This window comes from Ammospiza caudacuta, chromosome 1 (assembly GCF_027887145.1).
Source record: "Ammospiza caudacuta isolate bAmmCau1 chromosome 1, bAmmCau1.pri, whole genome shotgun sequence".
Lineage (NCBI taxonomy): Eukaryota > Metazoa > Chordata > Aves > Passeriformes > Passerellidae > Ammospiza > Ammospiza caudacuta.
This window is the reverse complement of record NC_080593.1, coordinates 50,493,961-50,511,986: the sequence shown is the minus strand read 5'-3', so window position 1 is coordinate 50,511,986 and position 18,026 is coordinate 50,493,961. Positions and strand designations below refer to the sequence as shown.

Genomic DNA, 18,026 nt, shown 5'->3' with positions numbered 1-18,026 from the left:
TCTGGCAGAGGAAATACAAAAGTGCATTTTATACTTGTAACAAAGAGAAGAAGCACATAATAGAGATTGTTCAAATATAAATTGTTCGGCTTCAAATGTGAGGCATACAATACTGGGAAAAAACCCAACTATAAAAGAAATTGCTTCAAAGAAATTAAACTAATTCTTTTTCCCTTCTTTTCTTTTACTACAGTATTTTTTTACTACAGTATATTTGAATTGTTAAAATGGCTTTCAGTACTACAGCTAGGTTGGTGTTGTCTGTACAAAAACATGGATGTTTTGATCTGAGAAAAATCAAGAAGCTAATAAAGAAGTAAAGCTAACAGAAGGAAAATGTTGTAAGAAAAAAATACGTACTAAGTTATAGCATTCTTATTCTTGCTGTCGTTCTGCTTTTCATTTGCTTGCTACTTTCAGGCTTTTGGTGACTGAATTAAAATTGCCACTACTTCAAAACACCTTTACTTATTCATGATGTGGCAGTATGTATATCTTCTGAAAAATATCAGTTCCAGAAAAAACTTCTATTTATATATTATGTTGGATTGAAATCCAACATCACAGGTGCAATAGCAATGGATTTCTTCAAAATTAAATTTAAAAAATATGTGAAACTGTTGAAGAAGTTTTATCTTTGTGATACTAAGATCCCTAAAAGTGGTTTCTTAACAAATTCCAGATACTTTACCTTTCTAATTATTAAAATGAAAAAATCCTCAACTTTTTATGAATATAAAGATTAATATGAGGCATAAATGATATACAAATAAAAACAATATCCTTCTGAAAAATTATTTTCTAATTTTAGTTGCATACCATGGATCTTTAAATCTTCTTATTCTAGCATTTTTACCTTCTCCAAGTGAGACTAGGATGAGCAAGGGGGGAGTGAGGCAAGAGAGGGAATTTCAGCCTGCCCACTCTGATGACACTGCACTTTTACTAAGATATTTGAGGCTAGTGATATAGAGTGAAAAGTATATTATGAGGTCATTTGCAGGTAGTCATAGGAGAATACCCATTAAAATGCAAAGTAATGGAAGACTGAAATTACCTAATTTTAATAGAGTTGTAACAAAAGCACTGTATAACTAAATGCACTGGACTTTGGCCAAGGCACATTACATTTGACTACAGGCTGCAAAAGACTTATCTGATTATTTATTTACTTTCTGGCCCAAAAAGAATTTTCTGTGTTGTGTTGCAGCCAGAGACATACAAGCTCACTAAGACATACAAGCACATTTAGACAAATGATATGAATAAAACTATGCATATTTCTTTTACATAGTAATGCAAAATGTATGTGTTTTATAGCCTTCTCTAAGAGTTATGAAGGATGCTGTCAAGGTTATTTATCATGAGCAAAAATTAGAATGGGCTTATAAATCCTACTGAAGTACAGGGTAGCAGCTAATTCTGAGGATATTCTGTCTGTAATAACAACAACCCTTTTTTTCATAGTTATTTTGTCAATCATTTAAATTTGTTATTTGTATTTTTAAAGAAATTTTGTCTGGATATTTTTTCTCCTCCCCCATCGTCCACTTCCTCTCACTCTGCCTAGTGCCTGCCTACAGAAAAAAAAAGGTGATGAAACATCTTAATTCTTTGTTGTGGATAAAACACCCGGTGGTGGCTCTTCTGCTGCCCTCAACCCATGATCTGATTGCTCTTGCTTCATGTCTAAAGGATAGAGGATGGGGTAGAAAAAGAAAGTTGTTCTAGAAGCAAACTCTTGTACTTCTTATACAGTTTTGCCTTGAGAATTGCTGGTTTCTGCTGCTTGGTGGCTTAACTCATGTGTGCTGAGCACTTTGCTTCTCAATCAAAAGACTTCCATCAGCTCTCAGGAGGGCTTTTAGCCAAGGTATGTGGTGCAGCCTGAGTGAACAATATTAGTGCTCTGTTCTGTCAGCTCAGGTCATCATCTGGGTGAATGGCCTTTCTTCTTAACTCTCCCTGCATTTGGAACTCCTCCTTTGAACAAGAGCCTGAGCTTTTTGCCTCTGGTGCCCAAGGAGAATGATCAGTGCTCTAGAGGAGAATAGAATGCTGCAGAAATGTATGAAATTACTCTATTTGCTCCCACCATTGGTTATAAAGGGTAATGTACAGAGAGGTAACTCCTCCCACAAACCAGTGGTTGATTGTTTGCTCCCACAGCAGCCATTCGTGAGTGGGAACATGTGGTGGTGTTCACAGGGGTCCCAGGACAAGGGAAGAGATGAGAATCTTGACTCCATGTTTCAGAAGGCTGATTTATTATTCTATGATATATATTATATTAAAAGAAAATTATATATTAAAACTATACTAAGAGAATAGAAGAAAGGATTTCATCAGAAGGCTAGCAAGGAATAGAAAGGAATGATAACAAAATCTTGTGATTGACCAGAGTCCAAGACAGCTGGACTGTGATTGGCCATTAATTAAAAACAACCACATGAGACCAATCAAAGATGCACCTGTTGCATTCCACAGCAGCAGATAATTATTGTTTTTCTTTTTCTCTGAGGCTTCTCAGCTTCTCAGGAGAAAAATCCTGGCAAAAGATTTTTCAGAAATTATCATGGCAACAGGAACGTTTGAAAGCTTCTGCCAAATTCGACTTTGATCTGATATCTGTGTGCTGGGTATAGTTCATTGGCAACAAAGGATCCCTAGAAAGTTAGTATTTCTTCTCTTTTCCTCTGATTCTGCATTGTTTTATTACCCTTGGGAGAATTTTCTTTTCTATCTATGTAAATGTGCCGTACAATCTTTTGTCTCCATTAGTCACCTTTCCAAAGTCATGAGAAGTTTGAGATGTATTTAAAAGAAAAGTATTTCATTTTATTTTCATATTTTAAATTAATGCCCATAGCTTTTTTCACTTAGGCTTCAAAACACCTTGAGAAATATCTCAACTACAGAGTTGGGGGAATTTCTGTGTTCTACTAAGAGGGAGAGACAGAGTTTGGTATGAATATCTGAAGTGGCTCAATCAAGGTCATACAGCAAGTCAGTAGCAAAATGTGGAAAAATTACTTGTTTCCTTGGAAAAAGAATGCTTAGTTTTACTCTTGACCTTGCATTTGTGGCATTTATAATGCAATTGCTTAGAACCCTGCAGCATCAGTTAATTCCCTTTTTGTTAAAAGCAGTGTGAATTTCTTAATAATAACTGTTGCTGGCTAACACGTGACATTTTAAAATGGAAGATTTCAGGAAATCGTACATCCAGTATAAAATCTTGAAACATTCAATAATTATATCATCAGTACAAAAGAGCAGGAAAAAAACCATCCTGTTTAGTCTCAAACCCCTTGCATTTGTGGCAATGTGAAAACAGGCTGCTGTCAAATAACATCTCCATTTCACAGCATTCTTCACAGGGCCTTTTTTGACAGAGGAGCTGCAGTCCAGCACTAGTCTTTATTATTCCTGCCATAATGGGACTCTGATAGGAGTGTATTTCATGTCAGTGATTTACTGTCTCTATTACAGCGTGACCCAAAAGCTGTAATTCCTCGGCCAGGGACTGGGGTTTGGAAGAGTTCCAGGGCTGCAGCACAGCTTCCAGGCCAGCTCAGATTCTCTAATCCTGTGTATTTTTCATGCAGTCCACTGATTTTTAGCTTGTGCAGAAAGTGTCAGAAATGTTTCATAAAGGAATGGCCTTTGTTTGGGCAATTCTAATAAAGCTGCTGGTGCAGCTAAAACGTGCGCTGGGTTGTTACAGTCTTCATAAGTAATTTTCCTCTTGCTTGTACTGTAGGTGGAAAGGGCATTTCTTGAATGTCAGACAGCACCATGAAAGCACCATGAATATGCTGTGCAACACTGTTGGTTGGCACTGCTGGGTTAATGTTAAATCCCTCAGTTTCTGGCACAGTGATTCACAGACCATAAATAACATCTTCTCTGTGTGTCACTGCATGGTCAGTGGGGTTGCTGGTCTTGATATAAAGCATCTAAACAAAATTATTCCATGCAAGCTATAACATCTCATGAAAGGAAATCAGAAGGGTTACAACAAGTGAAATAAATTTACAGAGCAAAAGTTAAAATAGCCACAGAAGGGTTATGTCACAGGATAAGGCCAAACTGTGAGGGAAACCTTAAGGCTCTGGAAAGCAATCATGTGTAGATATATCTGGAGGCCTCTGACTTCGGGATCTGATCATGGTTGCAGGGAGAAGGGGACAGATGACATGAGCCAGAAGAGGGAGTGACAGGATGGCTTTCCCAAGACACCTGGAGGCCACCTGCAGCTTCACTGTATTAACTTGATGGGAAGGGGACAGGTGGGGAGGCGCCTGGATATCACCGGGCCCTTGCAGACCTGTGGACTAAAAAAAGTTCATCTGCTGCCCAGGATTTAATTTTTGCATAAGGAGCACTTGGTTGCCATTTACAGTTGGGTCTTGTGAAGCTCAGATGCCCATTTTCAGGGGCTGCTCACCCTTCTGTGCCCCCAGCATCCCTTGAGCATGTTCTCCATAAATGAGCATCTTGTTGCACTGGCACGAGTGTCCAGAAAGCAGCATGCACTAGCTCAGTTTTGAGTAATGAACAAAATAGAGTTCCTATTTTTTGTTTTATGCTTAGTTTGTACCACTTATTGAAATTTACTTCAGAGGCTGAAATTGAAAGCCAGGGATGTTTGAGGGCCATGAAGAGTCTTTACAGTAGCTCAGTTCAGTCCCCATACATCTTGAGGTTTGACATTCATTAAATGCAGTTCTGAGAGTTTAGCTTCTCTGCTTGGTACTGGGAATATTTAGCATCTCTAAAATCACACATTGTCTACACAGTTAAATGGTATTAGCATGTTTTTGGGTTTTTTTATATAGCAATTGCTGCTCTTAGGACAGAGGAGATATAAACAGCCAGATAGCAAATGGATGATTGATACATGGTCTCCTCGAGCCAGGCCTCATAAACTCTTGGAGATCTATATCACACCCAAGATAGCTCAGCTACCTTAGAAGGCATAAAATCAGCAGGAGGCTTCTGTGGTAGTATTGGAAACAGAAAAATTTTAATAAAAGGCAAAATAACAAAACTCTTTACCCAGAAAAACCAAGCCAGGTGCAAGAGGTTCTTGCTCCTGGTAAAACACCTCAGAAAAGCAATTCATTCCTTTGTTCTCTTCTTTTTCTAGTAAATTGCTTAGTCGGGACTTTTTGGCTTCTGACCAATTGGCTATCCTTAAGTTTGAGGTGAAGTCCCCCAGGGCCTATGAGGTGTCTTTTTACCTAATTGAGGAAAGAAATTTCTGGGCTTTTTTTCCTTTTTAAGGAGACAAGGATAGTTTTGTCACTCTGTCAACAGAGGGCACGTTCCTATAGATGATCCCTCTTCACATTGGAAGATATTCACCAGAAGACACAGACAATATGTCAGAATGTCATTTTCCCATTCTCTGGTGTTATCCCTCTTTTGGATGTGCAGTAACTGCTCCTGACATGCACTTTTTAGCCCTGTGGCTTTTGTCTAGCAGGTATACGCCACCCCAAACAGGTTCTCCTGATGTCTGGGATCCACACTAATTAATTTTTTCTCTTGGGCTTTTTACACCATGCTAGTTTTCAAGTTTTGGCATGTGCTACAGTTTGATGCTGCACTGAACGGCTCATGTGGGCTTCAAGTAAGTGAAACTACTTTAGCAATCTCTGTGGACTGTGAATTCCTGAAATCAATAGCTTCCTTTCAGCTATAGAGTTTAAACTGCTTTCTATTATGTGGAGCCTGATGCCATAACAGAGAGATGCTTGAGATGCTGATTGAGCTGCTCTTTGGGCAGCAGGTGACATAACAAGGTGTCTTTCTGAGTACAGGGGGCAAGGGGGCACGTGGTACTTTATTTCTAGGAGAAAATCTATTGCTAAGGTTGACCCCAAAGCAATTAGTGGTTCATTAAATTGAATTGGTGACTTCACCTGTGCAGTCTATTAAAATATGATGCAGTTTAAGTTCAATTTAGTACCGCTAGCGGAAGGGCTGTGGAGAGTGATAATGGATTACCTTCTGCCTACCCACTGAGTGGATGCTTGTTCTTAAGTGAAATAGCAGAGTAGCCTGGTAGCTTAGCCAGAAATGCCACCATATTGCAAAGCTGAACTTCTCCCATTGCTGATTTGGCTCCTTGCTTTCCAGAATCATTAAGCTCTCGTGTTTCTGAGCATAAATGGGCACGTGTAAACGAGTTGTTGTCCTAAATCCAAACAGCTAGATTTTGCACCATTTTCAAAACTCCAATGATGTCTTGTTTAAATTGTGTAAGAAGCAGTCTTTTTAGCAAAATGAATTGACAAGGGCTTTGGTTGTGCTTCTGAGACTTTACTTTGTTTAAAAGGTTTCTTCTGTCAAGACCAAAATCGCACACAGTGTACAGAGCTTTATTTCTCCCTACCCCTCCACGTGCTACTTAGGGCAGAGCTTTCCCACACCCAACAAAGAAAGAAGAGCTAGATGGCTGTTACATTTACTGACAGCCTTGCTGAACTAGAATAGGTACCCTTGGTTTTGCCTTGTTCCTACTTTGAAGGACTCCATTGGAAAACTCCAAGGGAATTCGTAAGAGGATATTTATTTCATACATTGTAATACATACTCACAGACTGTACTTCAAGTTCTTTTGCATTTCCTTCCTAATGGAACACAATTTGCTATAAATAAATGTCTTGGTCTCTATATGTCAGGAACACTGTTCAAGGTTCAGGATTTATTATAACTTTCTGTATTGATATGCATTTGAGAGCCCATCAAGGAAAAAAATGCACAGATCAGCTACACAGCAAGAAGGTATTGAGCGAAGATACTCAGCACCTACATTTAATAAAAACATGTTTGGTAGGTTTACTTTCCTTGTGGCTGGTTCTCTCTCCTCTGTCACTTTCCAAGGTCCATTTGTAATAGTCCAAGGCCATCTTTCCACATGTGGCACAGCAGCCCTGGTTTGGCACACTACTGTGCTGGATTGCACAGCTTTGTGCTGCAGAGCTTTGTGTATGTGTGAAACATTCTAGGATCCTCACACAGAGACCTTTACATAAATAGGAAGCTGTTCTTCATCTCTGCAAAACCTGCTTAGACCAAAACCTGTTTGATCCCTTGTGGGACCAAACACATCATCTTTGTTTTCTGCTACATCATGCTCTCAGTTTTTTCTTGTCTTTCTAAGTGTTTCTACAAGAATATATAAAAAATAGATGGTAAAACTAAGTGGAGCCAGACCTCTCCAGCAGTGCAGTAGCTTCTTGTGCTATTAGAAGCTCTATGGCCCTTTGAGCTTCTCTATAAATCTTTTAATGGGTAAGTATGGAAAGCAGAAAAGGGAGAGAAAGTAGATAAAAAGTGTATTTGGCAATGTGTCTGCTTCTGCAAGTAGCTCATCAGATGCATGCTGACTAAGTCAACATGGGTAATAATCTGAATCAAAGTGTTTATTGGTTTCTTTTGTAGTGGTGCCTAGGCAGGAGCCACAATGCTGCACCTACGGGTAATGTAGTAAGGGCAAAAAGGCTTAAAAAACAGATAACCTCATTACACTGACTATTATTGCTGTGTGCTACTTGCACATTTGTCACTTATGCACTGGTCCGGCCACAATGTCTTCCTCAATATAATTTATTTTTGCTTTTTTTCTACTAGATTTATAAAATAATCAGTTTCAGCATGTTGGATACTTATTAATGGTGTCTTGTATCACAGATTAGATAAGTTTAGTTGTTTAGAACTGGGTGCACTTAGTGCCAAGGTTGTGGGTTGATCCCCATATGGGCCTTTACTTAAGAGTGGGATTCAGTGATCCTTGTGAGTCTCATCCAACTCAGAATATTCCGTGATTCTGTGAAATATGCTTGAAAATAGATGTTCTTTGCATCTTTTCACCTAGTGGATAAAGCACTTCTTAAGTGGTAGCACATAATTTCCAAGAGAAAAATAGTATTATGCTCATCATTATGTGGCACATTTCCGCCACAACCACGAGAAATAAGTCCTGAAATCAAAATTAACAACTAAGGATTAAATTCCTATATCTTTTTGCTGTTAAAGAAATAGCAAAACAGAAATAACAAGTAATTGATGTTAAAGACATCTTTGATGAGTGATAACACACGAGACATGGTGTGACATCTGTGAGATTCTTGGCACACTGTGTGCACATTATATAGATTTTTTAAATGTTTAATTCATATGGATGGGCAGTTGCATAGTTATTGTGTGAATGCTCAGTGTTAAGGATTTGTACACCACAATGCATCTGTGCTGGAATGGGTTCACCCGACTGGTTTTGTGTAATTGTAGCCTTCATCTCACGTCAGGAGGTTGTGTGGTCAAGGCAGAAAATGGTTAAAACCAGTTGAAGTAAAAAAAGGGCTTATAAGTGACTTTTTTGCAGTCTTTCATTACAGAAATACCTGAGGGAAAGTTGCCAGCAGGAGATTGTTGCATCCGATCTGAAAGCAATAATATAAATGTTGTTACTGGGTAATGATAATACTGTATGCTGCAATATTTATATGACTTTCCACCAGCTTATGTGCTGAAAATTGGAATAATGCAAAGTAGGTGCATTGTACATTTCCTTTTTTTAAAAATTGTCATTGTAATCATCTTTTGATTTTCTCCCCTCTTTGTTACAGGGAGAAAATTGAATTTTAGTCACGAGAACAAAGACATATTTCATTTTTCAATCACTGCACTCCCCAGGAATGGGTTTTTTAGGCTCAAATGCCCAGGGAAACAAAGTGTAATGGCCTAACATCAGAGGGTATCAGTGTGCTGAGCCCCAAGGGACATGCAGGGGCAGGAACAAATTCACAGTCATGGAAGCTGATCTATACTGTTCTAGCACTGGTGAGATGTGAGCTGGCAGGAAATCTGCATGGGATGATTTTCACAGCCATCACTTGGCATGTGGAATGTTTTAAACAAAAAATGCGGGTCTTTAGCAAAGTGCCTTGTTAGGTTAGGGAGTTTTGTTGTTGTTTTTTTAATTCTTTCAGTATCTAGTATCCATCACTTATTTATGGAGTTAGAGAAGCGTGGCGCTGAAGTTGTTAAATTAGCAGAGTCATATTCATGGATCTTTGTTCTTGTCAGTCAGGATTGTGTGTGGGAGGCTATTAGCTCCTGCATGAAGTTCCACTGAATAGATAAAATGTGAGTGAAATCACTAAACTGTTAACAACAGTGGTTACGGTGTTTGAAGATTCTTGTAATTGTTTCTTAGATTATAGGGATTATTCAAAAATGCAGCTCTTCACTGAATATGCCATGAATATTTTATTGAAGTAAGGGAGAGTGAATATTGTGGTCAGGAAGGAACTTTGAGTAATGTGTTTTGCAGGTAGCATTCAAATGCATGAACTAGCTTTTGTACAGCTTTTCTACTAATTATGGAAAATTAGCATGGGGTGAGGTTTTTTACTTACGATCAAATTTTTGAAGGAGGTGTTGCTAATGGTTTGGTCAAACTACTTTTTCAAAGGAGAGCTGGCTGTGACTAATACAATTATGGTAAGCATTTAAGCTAGTCCTTATCTGAGTCCTGAGGATGTGTCCACTTTGTCAGAGATGGCAGTCCCTGCTCGCTGCCAGCTCATGAAATGTGTAGCATTAATACAGGCTGGATAAGCACTAGCAGAGAAAAGACATTCTCAAGTGAGAAAGAGCAGGGAAAATGCAGGGACAAGAAAATCCGTTCCTGTATAGTGAATTTTATAATGATTTAATGCAATTTTCAGATTATCCATCTTTGTTGTGTGCCCTTGTGCTAGGTACGAGGGGGACTAAATGTTGCCTGTTTTTCATCCCACACAATTGCAAAGACAGAAAAGGTACCTTAGTTCCAAGAATACCAAGAAGCTGTTTTAGTCAAGCTCTAGATTTGACCATATTCCACCAGTTTTCTCACACTACATGTTTAGAGTGTAAACCCCAAAAATAAAACAGTTTGTCTGGTTTTTAGCCTTGGAACTCCATGTATGTATCCCTGATGCCAAGACCTCAGTACACTTAGGAATATAGCACTGACGTATATATCATGCTAGTTCTTAAGGACGCTAAACAGCTCAGACCTCATATAATTGTTCCTGATTTGGTTAGAACTGAATACAGACATTTCCAAAAGATTAGTAATGCATTTTCTAATAATTTTAGTTAGGTTTTTTTTCGGCTCTTTGTAGCAAAATTCAAACCCAGATGTAGTTTGATTCCCAGTTTAACCCCAAACTCTTAAAATAAAGCCCTTTCCCACTTGCTCTTCACACCTCTCAGAAGCTTTTCCTTCCCACCTCTGTCTTCCTTCCTTTATTTTTTATGACACAATCGTGTAATTTACAGGCATTTTTTTTCTACAAAAAACAAAACTTGCAACACTTTTCTTTGTTCCTATCTGTAAAGGTTGCCTTTGAATAACATGGTACTTTGAATAACGTGGTGCTGCTCCCTCTTTTCTGTCCTCTCTGTCGCTCTACTTCTTTGCTCAATTTAGTATGACTTTTTCCAGTGACTTCAAGGGCCAGTCATTAACCCAACAACCAAGGGAAAAGTGGCTGGAAGTGTCCTGGTGCCTCTGGAGCAATAATCCCTCATACAGCACAAACATGATGCTTCTATGTCTCCTTTTCATTCACTCCACACTACCACAGAAAAAAGGAATCCAAATTCCCCACTGTTGTGTAAATATTATATTAGACACTGCAGTGAGGCTTTGAAATGTTAATACCCCTCTAATGCAGACAGCTGACAGAGGGGGACAGTTTTGATTTGGTTGTGACTCAGGCTGTTCCAACAGGTCCCGGCAGAATTGAAACAGCTGGGAGCAGATGCCAGTTTCCTGGGTAGTAAAGGCACTTTACATGATTTTGGGGTCATCTTAGCTGGTGTTTAAGAAGGGAGAAAGCTACCTGGGGGACAACTTTGAGAGACAACAGCTGATTTAGAGAGTGGTGGCAGAGCCTTCTGTTCAGCTCATGGATACCAGCTGATCTGTCAGACCACAGCAGTAAAGTGACTGGCAGCAGGGTCTCAGCTCCCTCAGCCTTCAGCAGGGCTGGGTGAGGTCCTGCCCCCTCTCAGCACTGCAGGGGAATAAAGGAAGGAGACTGGAGATGGATGGTTTTCCACCTCAGGCCACAGGGACATGGGACATAGTGGTGAAGGGAAGCTTGGCTCCCTGGCAAAGGAATGCTTGGACCCAGGAGGTCCCTTCACCTTTGGTCTCCTGCTGAAGGAACACTTGGACTTCTCATGAGGAGACAGGAGAGGAACAGGAGTGACCACAAGTGGTCCCGGCGCCCCCCAGGAGAACTGAGAGGGCAATAGGCCAGGGCTAAGGAAGGGGCATCTCTCACAGCAGTGGCTTCAGCTGGGAAGAGAGACTCTGGCCAAGACTGTCCTGCTGCCTTCTGCCTTCTCTTCCAATACTCTTCTCAGAATTTTTTCCTGGCCTTTTGTTCTTTGATGACTCCTTCACTGACTCCTTCATGCCAGCCTTTCATTTTAATGATAGCATAGCAGTGAAACCGAGTCATGTTAAGGCCTGAAGGTTTCCAGCTTTAATCTGTAATGAAATGTAAAGAAACCTGTCAGGGTCTGACACAATCTCAGTCTCCTTCAGAGAGGGACTTGGGAGCTGAGCTCTGGGAATCAGTGTTCAGACCAATTGTGCTTTCCCTAGCAATGAATCGTATTGATTAATATTTTTCCCTCTTCAATTTCTCATAGAAATTGGGAAGATTGACCAAGATATATATAAATACAACACCCCAGGATTCACTGGCTGCCTATCAAGAGTCCAATTCAACCAGATTGCTCCACTCAAAGCAGCTCTGAGACCTACCAACGCCTCCTCCCACGTCCACATCCAAGGAGAACTGGTGGAATCCAACTGCGGAGCGTCTCCCCTCACCATCCCACCAATGTCGGCCGCCACTGACCCCTGGCACTTAGACTCAGGTAAGGTGGCATTCGTGTCACATCACTCACTGGAGCAGTTCTGAGAAGAAACCTGTCTGCCTTCCTCTGTAAAGAAAAGTAAAAATGAGAGCTAAGTGATTGATAGGTGACTCTAGGGCTGTAATCACGGTAGGAAATGCAAAATTGGAATGACAGAGATTTGCTACTGCTTTTAAATGCAGTTACAGAGGAGGCTTTTTTTCTTTTTTTTATTCTTCTTTTTTTTTTAAATATTCTACTTTATTTTTCTTTTCTGTAATTCTTAGGCTATTTAAATGTAGCATTTTGACCTAACTGATGCGATAGCACTTTCTCTGTAGTCAGCAAAAAGCTTCAACTACATATAAATAAAGTACAATAGCACCTCTTATGCTGTATTCCTAATAAGTGAGTATATTGCAGTCAGCTTCAAACCATAAAAAAAAAAGTAAATCTAATTTTAAGCATAAATGCATTTATGTAAAGTGCTGATTTTGTTTTCTGAAATGTCTACTTTCCGTAGGCCGTGTTTAATAGAAAATCCCATTAGTCATGGTGGCGCTCATCTTGTGCTGAAAATGCTGGAAGCCAAAACAATTTGCGGATCCCAGCAATCTCACCCTGCTTTGTGACTGACAGGCCCTGAAAATTTACGTTGTGGCTAACTTTAGAGGATTTTTTCTCTCTTTTGCTTCTTGAGTATCAGTTTACCTTTAGATTCATAGGGTCAGGCATACGTTGATGCCTCCCTTGCATTTTGTCCTCATTCTGCTTTCAATTGTAGAGTGTAAATTAGAACCTGTCCCAGCAAATTTGTTGTTTGAAGTGGTATAAAGTTAAAATGCTAGAGGAAAAACTTGATTTTGCTAATGATTAGTCTTTGAGTTCGGGGATACATCCATATGCCAGGTTTTAAATGAGAGCAGGCAGGTATATATGTCTTTCTCAGAAGTACGTGTCAAAGTCGTACCTTTGAGGTTTGTTTTTTTGTGGGTGTTTGGTTGGTTGGTTTGGTTTGTGGTTGTTGTTTAGGGGTTTTTTCCTTGCAGTGTCAAGGAATTCCTTGCAGCATTTCCTTTCATCTCTTCTTCAGCAGAAAAGTAGGGCTGTTGTTTCTAAGGAGAGGCAGAGCTCCTTGTAGATCTGAGGATCCCACACATTAATACAAGCAGTATCATTCTTTAAAACCTGTCATTCCCTCCTGGCTGCCATGCCAAGCCATTGTAAGATTTCAGTGTGTCTCTTCCCCACTTAAAACATGCACTTTTCTACCTGAATTTTTTTCATCATAAATTAGTAGTCCTTTTTTTCTCTGGAATTATTCAGCCTGTTTGTACCTGAAAGTTATGGTCTGTGATCCTCTTTCTATACAAACACATTTTCTGAAGGATTCCTCACTGACTCATATCTTTAAAAAATGTGCCATAAATTCCTTGAGAATGTGCTGCTGCTGTGAATCATGTGCATCTGATGGGCTTTAGTTGTTGGTTACTTTTCTTTCCACTTCATTTCAGTGTAAGCTAGCAGAAGACTACGGTGGGATTTACTCAGGATATTTGCACAGTTCCTAATTGCTCCTGCACTTCAAAGAAAGAGGTCCTGTTTGTCCTTGGCACATGCTATTATGCTTGACCTTGGGTTGGCTCAATCTCATCTTGTAAACTTTGTTGACCCGACAGATTACAATTTACACTTTTTCTTCTGGATAAATTGTAGTACTTGGACACAGAAACAGCATGAAGGATGTCAGGGAACATGCAGCATGCTAGTAGGCTGGCTCAAGCTTCTGTTAACTTCTGTCAGTAAAAAATAGATTTCATTGCCATAGCCAGACTTAACTGTTTCGAGTCATGGGCAGACAAAGCTCAAGAGACCCAGCTTCATTTTCAGTAATGATTAATTTTTGGAAGACTGGGAGCTAGGAATCCCTTGTCTTCTCCTCTCTAATGATCCGCAGCAGCAGAGGGAGAAGGTCATATTGCTTCAATATGTGAGGGACTGCTGTACCCCAAAGAAAGCAACAATGTCAAGGTGAGTTATGATGGTAGAAATACATTTCACAGCAAAGGAGTGGCATTTCACTGGTTCAGGAGTAAAAGGATATTCAGGTGTTGATGAGCAATATCTGGCTTCTACTGTGGTTGGCATTTCCATGGTACAAAGAGGAGGTATCTCAGCAATTCATTACCAATATCAATAAAAACATTGGAGTCTTTGTGAAAGTATCAGTGGTGGTCTGACACAGATAGTTCAGTCACAGGAAAAATGTATTCTGTAGACTGTGTCACCTTGAGTCATCAAAGTCATAGCCTGTCAGTCATCAAAATGATCTTCATCAAAGTTAAAATGCTTGGGTTTAAGTGTCACTTTGCAGTAGGAAATTGGCAGTTTCCACTGAGGTTTTTTTTTGTGTCTTCCAAACTCTACTTAAGACTTTCTAACACAAATTATGTTGAGAGAGAAAATGGAGGAATCAGAGGCGTAAGTATTGGCTCCAGAACTGGAATAGTCTCTGTTGTCTCAGCGTGAATTTAACTCCTTTACTAAACTGGCTGAAGGGGCAAAGACAAAAAGCAGCTTTGAAATTCACAGAAGCACTTGTAGTGATGTTAAAGCAAAACCCACTCACTTTGCCACAAAGAAATGTTGCAAATAACATGGCTTTGAAAGCAGCAATTACTATGTGCAGCGTTTCTCATCTTCAACATGTTTTTATCTGTAACTTTTAGCATTATATTACCTATTTAATTTTAAATAGTTCTTAACAAAAAATGAGAGCTAAGGATGGATGTTTCATAGTGAAAATAAAACAATCGGGAAAAAATTTGTTGTAAGTATCATATGGTTTAAATTTCATTCAGTGACATACTCTGAACTCATCCTGACTCATATTTTGAGTTAAGCTTAGGTTTTTAGCTTTGTTTCTCAAATATTGTGGAGTTGAACTTTGAGGATTGAAAAATGTTGTAGGAGGGAATCAAAGATAAGTGTCTAAATAGAACAGATACACCAGATGACAAATGTAATGATCCTTTCACCTCTCAACTACAGTGCTGGATCAGATTTTGCAGATAATTACTAGAAGTTAAGCAGGTTCTGCCTGATGGGTGACCTACATGAAACGTTTTCTTTAAACTCTTCTGTGTAGTTACTGCATGAACATCTCCTGCTAGCTGCAAAACATTTTGGATGCCCTTACAGAGAGGCTAAAGGGAAAATCATAATGACACACATCAGTCACTTGGCAGTTGACCTTTAAAAACTAGTTCAGGGATTTATCAATAAGAAGCCCTGCTGATTTTCTCCCCTGACAAATGGGCTGAACAGTTTGTCAATTGACTGTCTTGCACTTTCTGTTAGCCTTGACTACACATATATTTCACATTTACAATATTAGATATTTTTAAATTCCTTTGTTCTTGTAGAAGTCCCACTTCCCTCCCTCCCCACCTCTGGCTGGCATTTTGCCATGCTCCTGGGACATTATCTTAAACCATGATCTTGTTCAGCTTGTGAGTATTCTCACAATGCATAGTCTTTTCCTGTTGCTATGGTGACCCTTTCTTGGTGATGATGAAGCACAGGAATTCAACAAGTCATTCTTTTCTGGAACGTGACTTTCTGGTGATTTAAAAGAAAAAGGTCAATAACGACATCCAAGCAGATCATCAATATAGTTCACTTCCTGTGTTTTCCTCCCATCAGTATTATCTCAGTTCATGTCAGACAATCCAATTTGCCTTGGTTACATCAATAGGAGTGTAGAAAAGAGGCTAAAAAGAGCCTGATCAATGAGCATATCTACCTTTATATATTGTCCAAACCATTGAATTACTTGTCTGGCATACAATTCAAAACATAAGTTTTCATTTCTATAGCCTTTAACTGTATTGGTATGCATTTTAATATCTATTGCTGCTGCATAGGTTAAAAAAAAAAGCTAATCACAAGGGGTTTTTAGTACCTCTCAGTTCAAATTAGCTAAGATACAGGTGAATGATAGCTGACACCTTGTTTATTGTAGAGAAGCAGAAAAAAGCCCAAACATCATTATTATTTTTGTAGTAAAAAAAATTCAACACCTAAAATGCCTTGTAGGTAAGATTAGAAGTTGCATATTATTGTAATGATGTTGTTCAGTATGTGGGTGCTTTTACCTAAGGTTCTGCCAATTACTAATGAAATCTCCTCTCTGAAGTTTTCTTATTCATATAAATAAAGGATAAAAGAAACCTGTTACATAGATATACCTCTCTGTTTTATGTAAAATGTGCTCCACCTTGCCAAACCACCCAATCTTGAATTTAGTAAAAGCAGGAGATCCAGAAAGGCAAGGTGCACACAATAGTTGGCAAACTTTAGCAGCCCTAAGTTGTCATAGTGCTCTGTAGCTGCAAGATGCATTTACTCTGAGTATGAACAGAATGGCATCTAGAGTATTTAACATGGGATTTAGTTAAACCTATATTAGCTTCAACATATTACAAATTAAATGGAGCAGGATTAAATGCTACATCTGTACATTCTTCAAGAGGTGTGACTTTTATCTGTGTGTGTTTAAACCCTAAATGCTCTTTATTTTTTTGTAATAGTTGAAAGGTCTCGCCTTTTATGCATCAACAGCTTACTTTGATACCCATACTGAGCATGTCCTGCAAAATCATGTACCACTGTCATCAATATTAAAACAGCTGCTTGCAGAATTCACTCTCTTTTGTTATGAATTCATCCCTCTTCCTTTAACAAGTGATGGCAGGAGAAGGGAGCAACAGCACTGAGCACTGGCCACACATCCAATCTCACCTATTTGGCCAGCTAATTTCTTTGTCAAGTGAAACAGAGCAGTCAATTCCTGCATGAAGAGAAAGTGTCCCTCATGTTACTGGTGGCAGTGCTGAAGGTCACCTTCCAGATTCAGATGGCGTGGGTTGAGTCACATCTCACCCCCTGACCACTGGTTCCACATCTCAGAGAGCACAGCAGCAGCACCTGAGGAGAAGCTGGGTCAGATGTGTGCTGATGTGGATGTGGCTAGGAAGATGGAAAATAGCTTTTGCCCTTGTCAAGGGCTTGTTACAAATGACACAGTGGGAAGGAAGAATCAAAGGCATTATTTGCTGATGGGTAACCCTCAAAGTGGTCTTAGGTCACAAACACATGAACAAAACACTCTTCTCCTGGCCACAGGCATTGAAAAAATCCTGTACACATCAGTAAGTCCAAGAGCATGAGCATTAAGTTAGTGGTGACATGTGACAAAGTGCTCATTCTCTCTTTTAGAGGATGGTAGGAGAGCAGGATCACTTCCCTAGGCCTCCTGCAAGGGCATGCAAGTCCAGGCAGGAGGCACAGAGGAGCTTCACCACTTTTGTTCGTGATGCAGCCTTACACATCTAAATTTGATCTCCTAGTGTTAGCAAAATTAGAAATAGATATGAAGGCATTTGCTAGAATAAAATGACACTCCTCCTTTTTTCAAGTGTAGCAAACTTGTGCTGCAATCAGAGAATCATGCCAGATTCTCTCTTCAGGGTTACTGATTACTCAAAGTTGTTGGTTTGTTTTTTTTTAATTAACGTGGCATGTAAACATTGGGAGGTTGTTTGTCTGCCATTAAGGTAGCTTAATATTTATACTCTTTATATAAGAGACTGAAGATGCACTTGCAGCCTGCCCTGTGGGTCAACAGGTTCTTCCACTGCCAGTCTGGCACATTTCTGTGATTGTTTACTCTGAGAGTGACCAGCATTCATCCCCCATGCTCCCAATATAAATGTTGTCTCCGAAGTCCATGGCCTTGACCTGAGTTGTTTTCAAACAAAAAGGTAGCAACTTTTGTCAGTCAGGAGGGATTAAGTCTAGCAGAAACTGATAGCTCAGTTTCTAAGCGCCAAGTGTTTCTTGCAGACAAGAGGGTAAGTGGTGAACGTTTAAATGCAACAGTTTCTATTTTTCTCCTGCCCATCAAACAGCTAACTAGGAAGAGCATCTGTCTGAAATTTGGCACAATCAGTGCTTCATCTTTAGAGGGTTTAATTATGGTGCTTGAATTACTGCAAATCTCTCTATTGATTTGGAATAAAAATGCC

The 18,026-nt window shown here is 39.4% G+C and overlaps 1 protein-coding gene across 1 annotated transcript in view; it reads left to right on the top strand.

Moving 5' to 3' along the window:
- The window catches only part of CNTNAP2 (contactin associated protein 2), a 1,023,368-nt gene that overhangs the window by 985,540 nt on the left and 19,802 nt on the right, over window positions 1-18,026 (top strand). The window contains exon 22 of the mRNA XM_058800058.1: window positions 11,728-11,958. Within this exon, the coding sequence (XP_058656041.1) occupies window positions 11,728-11,958 (231 nt within the window). The remainder of the gene's footprint in view (window positions 1-11,727; window positions 11,959-18,026) is intronic.